Source organism: Dinoponera quadriceps, unplaced genomic scaffold, assembly GCF_001313825.1.
Source record: "Dinoponera quadriceps isolate SergipeBrazil2010 unplaced genomic scaffold, ASM131382v1 scaffold5230, whole genome shotgun sequence".
In the NCBI taxonomy this organism is placed as follows: Eukaryota; Metazoa; Arthropoda; class Insecta; order Hymenoptera; family Formicidae; genus Dinoponera; species Dinoponera quadriceps.
In genome coordinates, this window is record NW_014559346.1 from 162158 (window position 1) to 179787 (window position 17630).

Consider the following 17630-nt stretch of genomic DNA (forward strand, 5'->3'; position numbering starts at 1 on the left):
GGGGGAGGGGGGGGGGCATCATTTGACGATGCGGAAAGCGGGATCCACAATGAAGAATTCAAGTTCTGAGCCTCGAGAAGTCGACCAGTTACAATCGATTATTCCTCTATAATTCGACTCGTGGTTGGTCGATTTCTTAAGGCCCAGGGCTCGAAGGACCTAATGTAGGACGAACGTGTTCTCGCCGCTGCGACATTCGTTTTGAATATTTCGGACCGGAGCGCGAACCTATGAACTGGCGCGGAGCCCCCCTCTCTCGCTCTCTCTCGCTCCCTCCGCACGTCTATAGCGCAGCCACTTACGCGGCGGTAATAACTCCACGTCGGTCGGCGCGATCCGCTCCGCATTTAGTCGCCCGTCAACTGCGCGCTACGAACGACCCGGGATTGCGCGCTTGTCGAGAGTCGAGAGCTTCACGCCGATCGACTCGTCGTCGATCGATCTCGCGCACACCCTTCACACACGTTCTTCCCAACTTCTCGATTTCTACACACACATACACGTACGGATGCGCGCCCGACGCTTCGTGTAAAGCGGGGGGTCTACAATGAGAACTTAAGGCGTAAAGATTTGAGAAACTGACCGATCACAATTGGCTTCTCTTCTACGATACGACCCGACGTGATTGGTCAATTTTTTGAGGCTCAGGTCTTAAAACGTCTGTTGTAGACCGGGACTAACGACCGTGAAATTCGCGATCGTGCGGAGAAGCCGATTTTCACGCAGCGTCGTCGGTCGTCGGTCAGTGAGGAAAACGGCTGCGTTTGGGAAACACAAGCGATCAGTGCGAACGGTCGATGATTTTATTGGCTTTTTACCGTTGGATCTCCGAATCTTTGGACCAATCACATTGACGAATTTGTCCAATCGTTGTGCAACCGTTGCATTCTTCTAAAAGCGCCTGATCTCTCGCGGAAGGGGAGAGAGAGAGAGGTTATCTCTCGGGGAGAGTTGAATTGCGCGCCGAGCGAATCGAATTCGAAGTATCGCGCGCGCGCGACCGCTGTCGCGACTGTCGTCGCCAGTGTCGCCGCCGTTTTCGCTCGCTGCGGTTGGCACAACTGTTGGGAAAATTCGGCAAGTGAACAGGTGTTTTTTGAATGGATTAGGGAGAGAGAGAGAAAACACAAGCGACGAGGAAGGTTCCGCGAGGAGCGAGGACGGTGAGAGAGAGAGAGAGAGAGAGATCGCCGGGACTCTCCGGCCGCTCTCTCCGGATGATCGATAGCGGATGAGAGGATGCACGCCGCCGTGCTCGGCGCCTCGTCGGACGCTGCGATGAGGAGGTAAGTGCAAATGCGAGACTCGAACTAACCTGTACGTAGCCCGCCGCTTCTGTGTTGTTGGCGGTCCGCTAACCTTCGCTAACCTCGCACGTTCACTCGCCCTCTCGTTTGCTCGAGAGTAAAGCTCGCCGGAAAGTAAATATAAACAAATGCGGCTCGCTCGCTCGCACGCTGCTTCGCCATCGGCTTTCTCTTTCTCTCTCTCTCTCTCTCTCCCCGCACCCCNAATCGATTGTCCCTAACGACGACGCTTCAGCTGTGTATTCTCTCAGCGCCGGGCGAGTAATCGCACTCGGTGTGTTTCTCACGGCGTCGTCGTCTCACATACACACACACACACTCCCCCCTTTTTCTCTGGCTCTCACACGGCAATTGTTGTCCGCACGAAAATGACAGCGAGGGGTACAGCTTGAGAAAACTCTCTTGCTCGCTCGCTCGTGCTTTGCTCGTTTCTGCAATCTGCCGAGAGCTTCCGCTGCTCGCACGCCGTCGATATCACCGATGGAGTAATGTTATTGTTGGCTCGGCTCAATGTTTATCACATATTCGCGATTTCGGTTGACAAACGTGTATCCGACAAATCATAGGACAAATCGTGTTGTGACATCTAAGCGAGCCTGCCCTGAGATATTTGTACATGTTCTGTGCATGTGTGTGTATTCTGTATGTTGTATGCGTTTTCTTGTGTAAGACGGTTGGAATCGGTATGTCATGTGCTTTTCTTGCTGAATAATGCGCACACTCACTCACTCGTTTCTATTTCTGGAATGTTCAGGCGGGAGCTCCATCCGTGGATTTGCTTACAGCTGAGAGCAGCGGGGCTTCACTATTTGGGATTTTACTGTAATTCAAAACGTAGTCTGCAACGGACGGTGGGAGTACCCGGGAGAAAATGATTATGCACGGTCATATATAATTGTATAAAATCATATATGAATTTTGCCCGTATACGTGCTTACATGTGTGATCATGTATGTCTGTACGAGAAAAAAAGGATGTTACGTCACTGAATTAAATGTCGATATCATGAGCTGTCAGAAGCACGAGTAGCCGGAAGCATTTACTTCGATTGTATCTGCATGTAAGTTGTAAAACAACGATATTTCTCCGTTGCAGACATGTATGATTTTATGCAGTTGTGTATGGGCAGATTTCACGTATGTTCTTTCCTTCCCCGGGTATGTTCGTAAGAAGAGTAAGAAATTAACCGAACGTGGTCGATTATTATTCTCCTTACATTCGATTATGATCGGTCAATTCCTTACTCTTACTTCTTATGAACATACTCCTACCGCCCGTTGTGGACTAAACTTGAGTCCTGATACCTCAGGTCACACATATCTGTATATACATGTACATATATATTTGTATATACAACTGTATACACATGTTTGTATACACACGTGTGCATATACATATACATACATATTTTGTTATTTATTTTCATTCCCTACCCGCATCGCTACTATATTGCTCTGTCACCATTCTTGATACCGTCCACCGTCTCCCGTTTAACATTCTTACACATTACGTCGTTTTTACTTTTAATCCCGGGGAAAAATGATTATATATAATTATATAAAATTATATAAAATCGTATGTGAATTTCGCCCGTATATGTGGTTACAAATATGATCACGCATGTCTAATGAAACGAAAGAAAAATGATGTTACGTCATTGAATTAAATGTCGATGTCATGTGCTGTCAGAAGCGCAAGTAGCCGGGAGCATTTACTTCGATTCTATTTGCATGTAAGTTGTAAAACAACGGTATTTTTTCCGTTGTGAACGTATATGATTATACATAGTCGTATACGGGCAAATTTCATTTGTATGATCTTCCTTTTCCGTGGATATCATGTCTGTCGTGAGTTGTAGCCATCGAGGTGCCATTGAAGGTGTGCGTATGTTTCCATTGAAAATTCCGTTGGCCACAGATTCCATCTCTAGAAATTTCGTTTCCACTCGTTCGAGTGATTTCATGAGACTCCGTGTCGAAGGTAAAACGACGGTGCAAAGAGGAATCACGATCATTCCTGCGCGAGGTAGGTAATTGATGCGAAAACGATGAAACTTGCATACGCGCAATGGCGTTGATTTCGTGCGATTAATTGATTGAACGCAACGCAATTCGGAAAATCGCGCGCTATTGATCGTTATTACAATATATATGCGCGTCTCTCTCATTCTCTCTCTCTCTCTCTCTCTCTCTCTCTCCTTCGGTTGCAAATATAAAATCCCACGTGCACATGGCTGCGACGGCAAACACGGGAGGTGCTTTAATTCATGCAGGAAAAATGAGCCCAGCTTGGTTCTCACGATATGCGTGTGTGTTTGTGTGTGTATATGCGCGTATGCGGACGTTTCCTCTTTCCTGCGCCAAGACCGGCAATTCTCTGTAGCTCATTTGAAGAAAGATATCTCGAGTTAATTACGTCCTGTCCCGCAAAAAGCAAAAATTCTTCTCACGCTAAAGTTTCAAACGAGCGAGGAGCGATTTGTATGCAGCTTGCTACGCTTTAATCGAGACGAGCGACTAACGGCATTATCGCTATTGCTTATTAACGCGAATACATTATCACCACCGTGTTTCGAGCCGGTAAGGCGATAACATCCATTTCGAATTCTACGCCTTCCGCCTTCTTGTATATAACCCGCTCGCACTGCTTATGTAAAAAGGAAAAAAAAATGTACCGTCTAAGTTTAATCGTTGGATTAATCGCACGATTTCCGCTTAATGTCACCGCTTCTCGTCTGTGTGCTTGATTTCTCGTCAATTTCTCATCTCGGTTCGTTGAATGCCACTGTCGCGTTATTCCCATGCGGGACACTGGCCCTCTCTTATTTAATCGGTAATTATACTTCATTATAATTTCTGTTATGTAAGTTATTTACTTTTCTAGATAGTGTAGATAATTTTAAAAATCGGTCTAGATAATACTTTAGATAATAGTCTAGATAGTCCAGATAATAATCTAAATAATGAAATAATATTTCAGAAATATATACGTATGTTTCTCTCTCTCTCTCTCTCTCTCTCTCTCTCAAGTGAGCTTTTTTCTTCATACACATTCGTGCTCGCCGTAGGTAGAGAATCCACGGGCGGCATCGGGCGGCGCGCTTGGAAGATGCAGGTGTAACGGCGACCGCCGCGGCAACAGCAGCAGCAGCCTGTGATCGTCCCCTTCGCCGAGACTCGAATTCGGACCGTTAAATATGCCACACCAGTTCGGCCTGCCGACGATGGCCCACGGCATGCAATCACCGCCCTCGCCGACCTCAGTAATGTCGGTCTACCCGCGATTCGGCACCGGCATTTACCGGCCGGATCACCAGGACCAGCGGTTGACGCGCGAGGCGATGGAACGTTACCTGCGCGATCGCAGCGACATGGTGATCGTGATCTTGCACGCGAAGGTCGCGCAGAAGTCGTACGGCAACGAGAAGCGCTTCTTCTGCCCGCCGCCGTGCATCTACCTGTTCGGCGACGGCTGGAGGATGCGGCAGGAGCAGATGCTGCGCGAGGGGGAGACCGACCAGAGCTCCCAGCTGTGCGCGTTCATCGGCATCGGCAATTCCGACCAGGACATGCAGCAACTGGATCTGAACAACGGCAAGCAGTACTGCGCGGCCAAGACCCTCTACATCTCGGACTCGGACAAGCGCAAGCACTTCATGCTCTCCGTGAAGATGTTCTACGGGAGCGGCCACGACATCGGCGTCTTTCACAGCAAGCGTATCAAGGTGATCTCGAAACCGTCCAAGAAGAAGCAGTCGCTGAAGAACGCCGATCTCTGCATCGCGAGCGGCACGAAGGTCGCCCTCTTCAATCGGCTGCGCTCGCAGACGGTGAGCACGCGCTACCTGCACGTGGAGAACGGCAACTTTCACGCCAGTTCGACGCAATGGGGCGCCTTCACGATCCACCTGCTCGACGACAACGAGAGCGAGTCGGAGGAGTTCCAGGTGCGCGACGGTTACGTCCATTACGGCAGCACGGTGAAGCTCGTCTGCTCGGTCACCGGTATGGCGCTGCCGCGGCTGGTGATCCGCAAGGTGGACAAGCAGATGGCCAGCCTCGAGGCGGACGATCCCGTCTCACAGTTGCACAAGTGCGCCTTCTACATGAAGGACACCGATCACATGTACCTGTGCCTGTCGCAGGAGCGCATCATACAGTTCCAGGCGACGCCGTGTCCGAAGGAGGCGAACAAGGAGATGATCAACGACGGCGCCTGCTGGACGATCATCAGCACCGACAAGGCCGAGTACCAGTTCTTCGAGGGGATGGGACCGGTGAGGTCGCCGGTCACGCCGGTGCCGCTCGTCCACAGCCTCCACCTGAACGGCGGCGGCGACGTGGCGATGCTCGAGCTGACCGGCGACAACTTCACGCCGAACCTGCAGGTCTGGTTCGGCGACGTGGAGGCCGAGACGATGTACAGGTGCCAGGAGAGCATGCTCTGCGTCGTGCCGGACATCTCCCTCTTCCGGGGCGAGTGGCTCTGGGTGAGACAGCCCACGCAGGTCCCGGTCTCCCTGGTGCGCAACGACGGCATCATCTACGCGACCGGCCTCACCTTCACGTACACGCCCGAGCCCGGGCCGCGACCGCACTGTCCGCCCGCCGACGAGATAATGCGCGCCCCCCGCGCCATGCACAACCAGCAGGCGAGCATACCGCCGGCGATCGCGGACGTGCCGTGGAACACCCATCAGCCGCCGCAGTCGGGTCTCTGATGTCTCCTAGACCATCATAACGCGAACCAAAGTCTACGATGTAGTGGTGATACGGCGCGTCGTCCCGCTCGGGACGACGACGTCCTCGATGAGGAGGAGGACGATGAAGAGGAGGAGGAGGAGAACGCCGGCAGTGAAAGTGACGACGATTCTTCGTATCTCCTCGTCGTCGGGAAGGACGACTTGTTGCTCGAGATCAACGCTAATGGCGCACGGGCGCCGGACGATACGACGAAGAAGACGTAGCGTCCCGCCCGGCTCTCTCTCTCTCTCACGGGAACGCAAAGCGCGTATTAAAACGTAGGCAATAGACGTATAACGTTGTTGATACGAAGATTTACAGAGATAATAATTTATATATATATATATATATGTATATATATATATATATATAGCGAAATGTAAAGACTCGGCTTAACGGTGAAGTGTGTACGGACGAACGGGTATGTCGAGCGCGAATATATTCGACGGTAGAGTTTCCGAGAGAAGAAGAAGAGAAGTGAATAAACAAGAGAGATCGTCGCTCGATTTCCGGGGATCGATTTGCGTATCTTCGTCGACTTCGGGCGTTCACGTTCGTTCGAGTTGATTTCTTCCCCCAGGGATGAGATATAGGATAGGCACAACCGTCTGTTACCATCGTACTTAATGTCCGGTGCTCACAATCAGATCTTATATTTAAGATACCGTCTCAAGTTCATCTTCGGGTGCTCCGTAGCCGATGAGATGAATCTCCGGAGCATAACTGAAGATAAACTTAAGACAGTCTCGGTAAGATTGTATTGACTTGAAGTTACGGTTACGTAAAATTACCAGGCGGTTTTGAGACCTGTCAGCCCAAATCAAAAAGATTCGATTACTCCACCAACCTATTTACGAGCATTACTTTCATGTAATTAACGGAATGTCGTCTAGATTATTCATTTAATTCACTCGACTTGACCCTTTCTTTGCCTCTCATACTTTCATCTCCCGCGAATAAATACGCGAAGTGAGCATGCGATATTCCTCTGCGACATCGTTCGATGTCATGGAAATTATTCGCCGGACAACCTCGCGTGAGACATCGTCGCTTTTTCGATAAAAGTCATCCGGTCGAACGGTCAGCCTACTTTCCCAATTGTCACTGCATCTTAAGTTACATAATCGATCCCCCGAGATCGGTCTCGATAATTTCTCTACGCACGAGCGTATACACACTTTCCTTTAAAATTTTATTGTTGCGTCTCGGAGAAAGAAACGCCGTCGAATCGACAAAATCTCCAACAGAAATATCTCACGTTAGAACCAATACTCAAGTTGGTTGTTCCGGTCTACAATAGGTACTTTAAGCTCCAAGCCTTAAGAAATCGACATATATGAGCAAAATTCATATATGATTTTGTATAATTGTATATAATCATATATAATCATTTTCTCCCGACTTATTTATCCAAATAACTTTTCTAACCCCGACATAACGTGATACTTTAGATTTTCGCGACACGGAGAAATTCGCTTAATTTAACGTTTTTCACGAATTTGTTCCCGATATTTCGTGAACATTCCAGTTCACTTCTTTAGTATAACGTATCGGTATTCGATAAAATCACTACCGAATTAGGAGAATTCACTTCGATTGCGTGTGCTTGTTGGGAGTCCCATCGATTCGACGGCGTTCCTTCTTCCGTCCGGTATCTCGAGAAGGATCGAAAGAGCTGAAGGAACCCTCGAGTACCAGCGAGCGTAGTTGGAAACAAGCGTGCGCGTAGTCGAGCGTTAATTGTAATAAATGGGGAGTAACACAAGTCTTAGGCTATACGTATTTGCATATCGGTCACCGAACGATGGTTGTGCTTTTAACACTGGTGTCTGTTTACGAGATGAAGAACTGCCACACGCGGGAGAAGTTCGGTACAGCGGCTCTTTTTCTTTCTTTTTTGGAAAAAAACAAACAACCGACACGGTTCTTTGGGAATCTCTCGCGCCGCCAAGTACAAAAATCTCTCGGTGGAGAGGTGTGAGAGGAGAGGAACGGAATTGTGTCGACGGAGAGATACCGGGAAACTTCGCGCCGAACTGTGCCGAGCGATGAAGCGTGTGAAGAGTTCTTCGTGTACAAAAAGGGAGGTGGAGAGGGAGCATTGGGAGCGGAAAAACACGCAGTGTATTTTTGAAGCCGCGCGCGCGCGCGTGATGGTATTTGGTACATTTTGTAAATTCGCACGGCGCGTCGACGGACTCTTCGTTATTTATTAGGAGATGCGTGAGACGGGACGATGCATACCGATGCACCTCTCGAGTGTAAGTGCGCGCGTGTGTGTGTGTGTGTGTGTGTGTATGTATGTATGTATGTATGTATGTATGTATGTATGTATGTATGTATGTATGTATGTATGTATGTATGTATGTATGTGGGTTGGTGTGGTGTTGATGTCGCCGAGATGACTTTAGACGCTCGTAAGTCAGTAGAATTTCGTGTACATTTTTCATTTCCCTTCTTTTTTTCTTTTTTTTACAAAATATCCGAGAAACAATGATGCAATCATCGTCCGCATGAAGACATCCGGCGGCTTACAGGATTTTCTTTCAACATTATATATATATATATATAATGTACGTGTTATTTTATGTATATATTATACATAGATATATAAATAGATAAATATGTATATATATATATATATATANAAATATCCGTAACGCAATAACTGTCGCCAGAAGAGAATACGCAGGATCTACGTAAAATCGTAATCACAATAAGTGCCGTATTTACGCTGACAGAGATACACATGCTGCATATATATATATATATATATATATATATATATATGCAGCATGTGTATCTCTGTCAGCGTAAATACGGCACTTATTGTGATTACGATTTTACGTAGATCCTGCGTATTCTCTTCTGGCGACAGTTATTGCGTTACGGATATTTTCCTCAAGTACTACACGTGAGATTGGTTCTCGATCGATCACCGTCGCTGATGACCGAGTGACGTGTATAACGTCTAGCGCGAAATATAGATGACGAATCTGAACGATCTTGTAATAACGTTGTACTTGTCCCTAATTTCTACCGAAAATCCCGAAATCGTCGATGAAAGAGGTGTTCACGCGTGAACGGCTATTTTTAAATTACACGAAACTTACGTGTTTATATATCTGAGTTTTAACAAACGATCTCGGAAATTTCGCTGTGTAAGGGTCGATTTTGATTATGCAGCACGGTGCTGGTCCGTATCGTGCAGTGTGAATCGATACTAATACGGAGCGTTCTTAGAATTCCACTGCGTGATTTGGACATTAATTGAAATATATATGATAGTGTAATATAAACTTTCGATTTATTTTAAATCAATAGAAACACAAAAATTCATATCTAAATGCATCGTCGTCGTATGTATCAGTGTAACTATAACAAAACATATATATATATACTTTATTATAGTTACATTGAGACATACAATGATACGATGCATATAGATATGAATTTTTATTAATTCAGAATAAACCGAAAGCTTATATTATACGGTCCTTATGATACCGATACGTTTCTCGACCGATTTTTCCATGCCGAAACGATGTAAAGAACCTTCGCGAATATGACACGACGGCTGTAACGACGGGCGATCGCGCACCTTTTTCGCTTTCTTGACACAGGGGAAGGACAAGTTTACGATATATTTATATTTATATATATATACTTTTTAATTTTTTAATAAATTCTAAAATATAGGCAGATAAGTGACGTGTTAAGAGAGATGCCTGTGAATTTCTGTCCTTTCAAACGAACCCACCGCCATTTCACCAGCCATTAGCGCTCGCAGCTCGACCCTCTTTTCCCTCTTTCTTGAGCGACAGAGAGAGAGATAATCGAACACCGTCATCTCCAAGAGGAAGTGAGATAAGATCATCTTGGGAATGTCTTCCCGACGAGATCTCGGAAAGGGGGGAGGGAATGCCGGTATACATACCATGGGAATTTACCCACGATTAACGCTCGCTAGTACTTCGCGCTTCACGTGAAGAAGAACGTGGCCCGTCGTCGTCGTCTTTATTCACAATTATAAAAAGCGATTTAATAGTAATTACATTCTTACACGAGCCGTTTATTTCGAAATTATTGCTATATTAGTAGATACGGTAAGGCGAAGGAGAAGAAGAACCACCGAGACAAATTTCTTTTTTCCAGCAATATATACCGTGTTATATATATATATATATATCGTGTGTGTACTCGTAATTTTTCGCGAAATTTCGACTCCGAGGAGAGGAGATTGCACTTAAACAAGCGACTTACGTACTTCATCGACCGGGTTAAAAATCTCGGTCGCTCGAAAATCTACGACGCGATACTTTCGCGTAGAAATCATATTCGAGCAGAAATTATGCGCGATCGCTGCTAATTATGCCCGTATTTGCGTTAACATGCGAGAGTGACAGAAGAGGGGGGAGGGAGAGGAGAGTACGCACGTTTTATGAGACATTGACGCGAATCTAAGCGCGACGTTCACCGATATTTCGGATATTCGGAGAAAACATGGCTAAGCGGTAATATCTTACAGAGAGAATTGTGGGAAAAGCGGAGGGGGGGGGGGGGGAGAAAAAGNTTCTGAAGGTAAATAGATCATGTACAAATCGTTCGGCTAACAGCTTGTGTACACACATAAATTGCTATTCCCCTTATATCGATTATCAATGAACCATAAATTAACAGATACAAGAGTGAGAGTAGATGGTTTCCTTTTTTTTTTCTCACCGCTAGGTTTCACGGCTATATAAATTATGTAGCGTCGACGGATCTAAACGTACGTCCCCGCGTGGATTTCACGCGACGTGTAATATAAAAATGAGCAAAATACGCGATGCATGGTATGAAGTACATCAAGGTATAACGTTGAACATAATTTAGTCCCGTGAATTGCAGGATCTATCGAGACAGACACGACGACACACGGTTTGGTGATGATGTATCGAACTAAGTCGTCATCGAATTACGAGCTTATACGAGGATAAGTTGAGCGCTCGTGAAGGAAGCGATATAAAGAAGAATGATCATTGAGCCTGACTTATGCCTCAGCACCTCGCAGCGGAATGCCTGTTCGTTCGCTTGGTCAGTAGCGAGAAATCGTCGGAATGGAGCCATGCCAACGTGGTAGTCGCATGGTTCCCGTTCATTTGATCCGTATCGTGCGTTGCTTGTTCATGTTCGTCAGCATCAACGAGATGTAAGAGGTCAGGAGGTCGTCCATCTTGTAGCCCAAGGAGGTTTCGCAGAGGAGCTTCGAGCCGCGCACCAGGTTCCCTATCGTCATGTGGAAGTAGGTGTTGCCGGACGACCAGTTGGAGATTCTCGTGAAGGGATGCGTAATTAGTATGTCCTAAAGATGAAGAAAGAAGAAAGACGATCGTGAGGATTTCTTTCCATGTTAATCGCGAGCTGTTAGTCTTACCTTTGACTGAGGATGTATGAGGCTCACGCCGTGTTTGTTAATGGCGATCAGCAGTAACTCGGGATAATTCGGTTCGGTGCTCTGTTTCACCTCGAAGAACGCGGAACCGAACGTCGGCCATCGATACACGATCTTGAGGAATGTGATTTTCGCGTCTTCCGGACTCATGCCTGGAACAAGGTGAGAGAGAAAGAGAGAGGGGATACTTTAATAAAAATTCAACTTTCTTTCTCGTCACTCTCTTCGTCTCTTCGAACTCTCGTCGTACTCACCGGCATCCTGGTTGTAGGAAGCGATTATGGATCTCTTCCAATCGTTAGCGCTTTGTATCTTGATCAAGTCGCCCGGTATAAGTTCCCTCAGCATTTGTCTGGAATCGGAGCAGTTAATGGTTGATCTCGCTAAGATCAGAAGCTATGTTAAGGGTATACATGTTGAAAATCGCACTCACGGGATCGCTTGTAATTCCTGTTTGCTCTCGCCGAATCGCACCCTGTAGACTAAAGCCGCGAGCCTCGACGCTTCCTCCTTCGTGCACTTGTGGTAGCCTGAACATTCAGCAAAATAGCAATATGAGTCGAAATTTATAACTGTATCCCTATAAGCGTGTGATATTCCTAGAATATTATATGAATGTTATTAAATGTTAAAATAATATTCTTGTAATATTCTAAGAATGTTATGTAATATTTTTCACGATTGTAAAAATGTTCTTAGAACATAAAAAAATAATAATAATATAGAGAAATATATATAAATAAAAAAAAAAAATATATATATATATCTACCTATTAATATTCTAGAAATATTACTCAATATTAAATAATATTACGCGCTTATAGGGATGTAACATGTTATATCCCGTTGAAATTAAGTGTGCGTCGTTACTCACCTCTCAGCAACTTGGGAAGTTCTTGGTGGAAGTGGAAGATCAAGTCGGCGTTTCTGTCCTTACCGGGAACTGTGTTTGTCCAAAGCTTCTTCATGAAGAAGACCTGATACGTGAATTGCGGCGATATCCCTATATGGATCGGTACATAACGTCGATTAATTGACACAAGAATATGTACAATTATAATTTGCGCTGATAAAACTGACACTTTACAATCGTTACATAAAATAAGTTTATCCGAGCGAGACACTCGGATCTGAGTTTGATTTGCCAACAACAATTTTCTCAGTTGAATCACGATATAATTTCTTATTATTAGTTAATTCACTGCATATTTTATTTATTTATGTATATTTCTATATCTATTTTATTTATTTATATAATCGTACTATTTATTTGACTGACCATGCATTTATTACTTATTTACTTATTTCTATCCTTTTCATCTTTTTATATAAAATATCCCAGAGTAACCGACAGAGTCCGCCGGAGATTCTCAGTACAAAAAGAAGCTACTTTTCGTTTAGCAGATAATGAGACAAGATTCAATTAACGATTGAAAGATACGGGCCTGAAAGCCGCTAACACACACGCACCGTCTCGCGAGGGTCTCGCTTTTCTGATCCAGTCGGTCAGGTGTCGCACGAAATCGAAGAAGAAGTCACCTTCCGGCACGGAAATGACTTTATCGGCGATCTTGACGAACAAACTGAAGCCCTCGGCGGATCGCAAGTTGAGCCTTTGCGCGATGTTCTGACAGAAATCCTTCGCTCTGGTGGACGAGTCAACTTCGAACGCCTGCATAAAAGATTTACGACAGTTGTAATGTAACTCACCGAGTAAAGCAGCGATAATTGATAATTGTCGAAGGCAATGTCCGCGAGAAGTATACAAGGTGTCCCAAACTAATCTCGTGGTTCCCGTGGTGTACGTGTAGAACGGGTGAAACTGAGCAAAGAAGTCCCATACCATTTTGCGTGTTATTTGCAAAATGGACTTTTCTACCTGTATAAATACGAGTAGCAGTACCTCGTCCGTGTCGTCTGGGAAGTAAACCTTGTGAAATATTTGCGTGGTTTTGTGTTGAATAGCTTCCACCTCCACTTGATGCGGCGGGTATTTCCGTTGGCCGTTACGCAGGGTCTTCTGCAGTCTCTGCAGAGAATCTTGCGAGATAGGGTGACGTCTCGTACGTAGGAACAGCGTTAATTCCTGAGAAATGAAAGAAAAGAAAATTAGATATATATATATATATACTTAAAATTTCTTCTTCGAGGCAAAATTCGACTCGTGAAGCGGAGTGGCTCGAAATCGAATGACTTGTCGCTACGAAGTAAAGTAAATTTGTCCACTTTGAGAATCGTTTGAATTGCCGGCTGGATATTTTCACTCGAAACTGGTGGAGTATTTCGGACGAAGTGCGACGTAGAGCGAGTAGTCTCGCATCTTCGCACCTTCAAGAGGCTCTGGCTGCAGGTGAACAGCCCGGTGGCGAGCCACATCAGCTCCCACCCCCGCTCCTCGCTCAGTCTGTTACGGTTGTCGGTGAGCTGCTTCATGATCTGACAGTAGATCTCGTCTCGCAGTATCTCGTTCTTCAGCGGCCCGTCGAATATCAGGTCCGTGTATTCGTTGCCGATACGCGGCCGCTTCGTCGGCAGGTCGCCCATGTACTTCAGGATGGCGTTGAAGGCGAAGCACGCCTCCTCGGCCAGCTCCTCCTTGGACACGAGTTTCTTCAGCAACGGCTGCTTGATCGGTTCCCGCGTGTGATGCCAGAGCTCGTCCGTGTGGCCCCGTCGCGCGGACGTCAGGGTCAACGTCTTGGACATCGTCCTCTTGGGCGGCGTTCTGGAATAAAAGCGAGAAAATCGGTTGTGAGATCGGAGATAATCCTCAAACGAGGTGTCATTCTTCACTTACCGGAAATGATCGATCGCATATTCTAGAAGGGTGTGAGGCTTGTCGCGGGTATCTACGCCGTTCAGTTGCTGAGGATAGAGTCTGCGACTGTTCTCCGTGCCTTCGATGCTGAACAGCGCCTGAAAATGATACCAATCGAGAAAATGAGAACGAGTCAGATGAGATTTCGACGAGATTTCGATACAACTCACCAGTATATCGTTCGGTGGCTTCGTCAAGGAAGGCAGCACGTAGACAGTCTCCGCCGGAAAATCGCCTTTCTCCCCGGTTCTCTCGCAGGTGCCGACGCACCAGCCGGAATTGAGAACCGTCTCGCCGGTGCTCTCGTCCTCGAGGACGATGAGGTCGCCCTTCTGAAACGTCAGGAACGAAGAGCCCTCGCCCGGCGCCTTGTAGTCTTGCAGGGCTATGACGAACTTGCTGCGCTTCTTCAGCCCCTCCAGGAAGTACACCACCAAGTCGCGTATGTCCTCTGCGTTCGGGCTCTGGAATGTGAACTCTTCTCCCCGCACCGTTGACAAACTGAATGTTTGCGTAAACATCTTGTTCGTTCTGAAACACACAGAGTGAGATTTCGGGTTTCGAGTCGCGAGAGCTCTCCCTCTCCGACCGGTTCATCTCCACCCAGGTGGACACCGGCGAACATTGCCTAAACCCACGTACTTTTGACTAGATACGGTGGTGATCTCGGGGAAGGATAACTCCAGGAGTACTTGCTCTTGATCGTCCACGACGTACACCCCGGTCCAGTTGACGGCGATGATGACGTCGTTCTTGGGCAGATTCGGGCCGGAATTTCTGTAAGCCTCGTAGAAACGCGAGAACAACAAGGGCCACTTGAACTTCGCGTAGCCGACTATGTCCTCTTTGACACGCAACGCCGGTACCTTCTCCTTCAGGTAGTAGCTCTGCGAATAGAAAGCGTCGGGAATGACGATCGTGTCGTGTTAAATGTCCGATGTAAAACAAAGAGGAAAGAAATTCGAGCGAGGAGCGCAGAATGAAGATCCGCTCGAAGACCTGCGAGAAGAGTAACGTTAGAAATGAGATATCAAGCCCGGCAAAAATCTCACCTATTTAATCAGAAGGAAGGATAATATTATGGCAAGGAATTCATGTCGAATTACGATGGCTCGCGGATATTTGACATTTTAATTATCATTAGACAGTTAATTAGGCTTCAACATTCGCCAGTACCTTCACTCCAGAGAAGTCCTACCGTGTATATTCATTTCACTTCATTTCAACCCCTCCGGCGCAAAACCGAGAGATAACGTCTCTCACCTTTTTGTACGCCTGCAGCACGAGATGCCCCCACCGGTCGATCGCCTTGTCGATGCCGGTCAGGCAGTAGTCCGGTATATAATTCGGCAGTAAAGTGTACAGCCGGTCGACGTTCATGTCGATGTGATACTCGATGTAGTATTGCTGCGCGGCTATCATCGCCAGGTCCTCCTCCTTGTCGCAACGGTACTCGCCGAACTTGACGCCGCGCACCACCTGCTGGTAGATGAGATTCGTGGCGACCTGGTCCTCGGTCGGCTCGTGCCACGGCGCGAAGATCTCCTTGCGGAAGAACAATCGCCAGGGGGCGTTGCGTTCCTGAGCGCCTTGCTCCTTGGCGTACTGCTCGCACTGGGAGATCGCGTCCATCACGTGATCGCCGCCGCTGCCTAAGGAGGACACCTTGTCGAAGAGGGCGATGTAGAGGGAGAAGCCGAACTGGTCTCTCAGGGAGATCTTGTCGGACAGCTGGTTGCACAGTTCCCGCGCCGTGGTGGCCGAGTCGGCCAGCAGGGTCTTCGTGTTGCCGTCCATGAAGGTGATCGGCAGCATGATCGGCTTCTTCGACTTGGTCGCCTGGAGCTCCAGCCAGCTCGGCGGCTGATTGCGAGTGCCGTTGTTGAAGGTCCTCTTCAGCCTGTCCTCGCAGTAGGGCGCGTAGCCGGGCGGGCCCTCGCGGATGAACGCTCGCAGGTAGCTGACGAACTTCTCGGACGGCGCGAAACAGCCGACGCAGAGGGAGAGGAGGATCCAGCCCCGGGCGTGCGACGACTTGGACGGATTGTTCGTGAGCTGCTTGCAGATCTGGCAGTATATCTCGTCCCGCAGCTCGGCGCGCAGTATACCGTGGCCGATGATGAAGTGCAGCTTCTCGAGGTTCGACGTCGGCCGGGACTCCAGCCAGGACTGATAGCTGTCGGCCGTGTACTCGTCCTCCTGCAATCTCCTTCGCACGTCCTCGCCGAGCTTGTTCTTGCGTTTCAGGGTGAGCGACACCAGCTTGTGCCTGATGGAGCGCGGCTTCTGCTTGAGGAATGTCTCCTGTCGAGGAGAAAGCAGGTCAATCTGAAGTCAGACTTCTTCTCGTTAAGTGGAATCTAAAAAATATCGTATTTTTCTTTTCTTTTTTTTTTTTAATAAAAGGTGAAAAAAGGGCACGCGCGCTCCGTCCTTGTTTTACCTTTTGCGAAAGAGCACAGCAAGAAGAGCCCGGCTAGAAAATTGTGTTAGGAAATGGTTATTGAGACAACCTTGCTCGGAACAACTGTATGTATCGCGAATACTCTGTTGAACGAAACAAAATGAAGGATTTTTAATTGTAAGAAAATTGCTCCTGAGAGAGAATCGACACGAGGTTAAACATGAATTCTTAGCTATACCAATTTAATCTTGCACTCTCTGCGAGAATAATGATATAAGAAAATCATTATTTACACCAAACGCGAGCGATTAACATTTCAGCTGTTTTCATAAACGCAAGTTGTTTCAGCTACATGAAAATTTGCAGATTAAATGTTGAGAAGTGTTGTGTGAGGCTCAGTTCCATCCGTTCTACCACCACGGGAACCGAGATTAGTTTGGGACACCCTGTATAAGATTCACTTCTTCCTGTTACGTACCGGGTCCATGCCCATCATTTGAGCCTCCTGGAACTCTTTGCTCCTGATGAAATTCCGTCCGAGGGTCGCCGTGACTTTCGACATCACCGAGGTCGTGTCTCTGTCCATCGTGTGGAAGCGCGGGTCGAGCAGGTCGCCCGTGAATCGCAATATGGTGATCCACAAGGCCTGGGCGGCCAATTGGTCGCCTTGCGTGTGCAACGGCAGCAGCGGGTGCTTGAGCGGTTTCCTCGAGTACTGATGCGTGATGTTGCCCTGGAAGTACGTGGCCGCGAATTTCTGGAACTTGAATTCCGACAGGTCCTCCTCGTCCTCCGACGCCATTTGCACCGGACTGATGATCTCCTGCTGATCGGCCTTCGGCGCCGGTAGATCCTGAAATACGAATAAAACGACATACATTCTTCGAGGGGGGCGGGGGGGGGGGGGAAAATTGAATTTTTTTCC

General features: G+C 47.3%; 2 protein-coding genes and 1 long non-coding RNA gene across 5 annotated transcripts in view; 1 reads left to right on the forward strand and 2 right to left on the reverse strand.

Annotated features, from left to right (window-relative positions):
* Positions 1-385, reverse strand: part of LOC106750360 — a 5669-nt gene extending 5284 nt beyond the window's left edge. Inside the window, exon 1 of the long non-coding RNA XR_001374938.1 lies at positions 303-385. This is a non-coding gene — a long non-coding RNA (uncharacterized LOC106750360). The remainder of the gene's footprint in view (positions 1-302) is intronic.
* An 815-nt stretch (positions 386-1200) lies between these two features.
* LOC106750359 (suppressor of hairless protein) lies at positions 1201-8669 on the forward strand. Its single transcript, XM_014630670.1, has 2 exons — positions 1201-1286; positions 4375-8669. Exon 2 carries the CDS (start codon positions 4504-4506, stop codon positions 6025-6027), a length of 1524 nt encoding a protein of 507 aa, XP_014486156.1. The 5' UTR covers positions 1201-1286; positions 4375-4503; the 3' UTR covers positions 6028-8669.
* Positions 8670-10628: 1959 nt separating this feature from the next.
* LOC106750344 (myosin-VIIa) overlaps positions 10629-17630 on the reverse strand; it is a 24345-nt gene continuing 17343 nt past the window's right edge. For all 3 annotated transcript variants that reach the window (XM_014630651.1, XM_014630652.1, XM_014630650.1), the window contains 13 exons: positions 17184-17558; positions 15565-16605; positions 14944-15188; positions 14472-14832; positions 14281-14399; positions 13812-14208; positions 13387-13569; positions 12954-13155; positions 12358-12486; positions 11917-12013; positions 11738-11835; positions 11466-11635; positions 10629-11393 (listed from right to left, as the gene is read on the reverse strand). In XM_014630651.1, the coding sequence (XP_014486137.1) occupies positions 11187-11393; positions 11466-11635; positions 11738-11835; positions 11917-12013; positions 12358-12486; positions 12954-13155; positions 13387-13569; positions 13812-14208; positions 14281-14399; positions 14472-14832; positions 14944-15188; positions 15565-16605; positions 17184-17558 (3624 nt within the window). In that variant the 3' untranslated portion in view covers positions 10629-11186. The remainder of the gene's footprint in view (positions 11394-11465; positions 11636-11737; positions 11836-11916; positions 12014-12357; positions 12487-12953; positions 13156-13386; positions 13570-13811; positions 14209-14280; positions 14400-14471; positions 14833-14943; positions 15189-15564; positions 16606-17183; positions 17559-17630) is intronic.

Excerpts from the sequence above, each read along its gene's own strand:
- LOC106750359 (XM_014630670.1), top strand. The coding sequence starts at position 4,504 with ATGCCACACCAGTTCGGCCTGCCGACGATGGCCCACGGCATGCAATCA.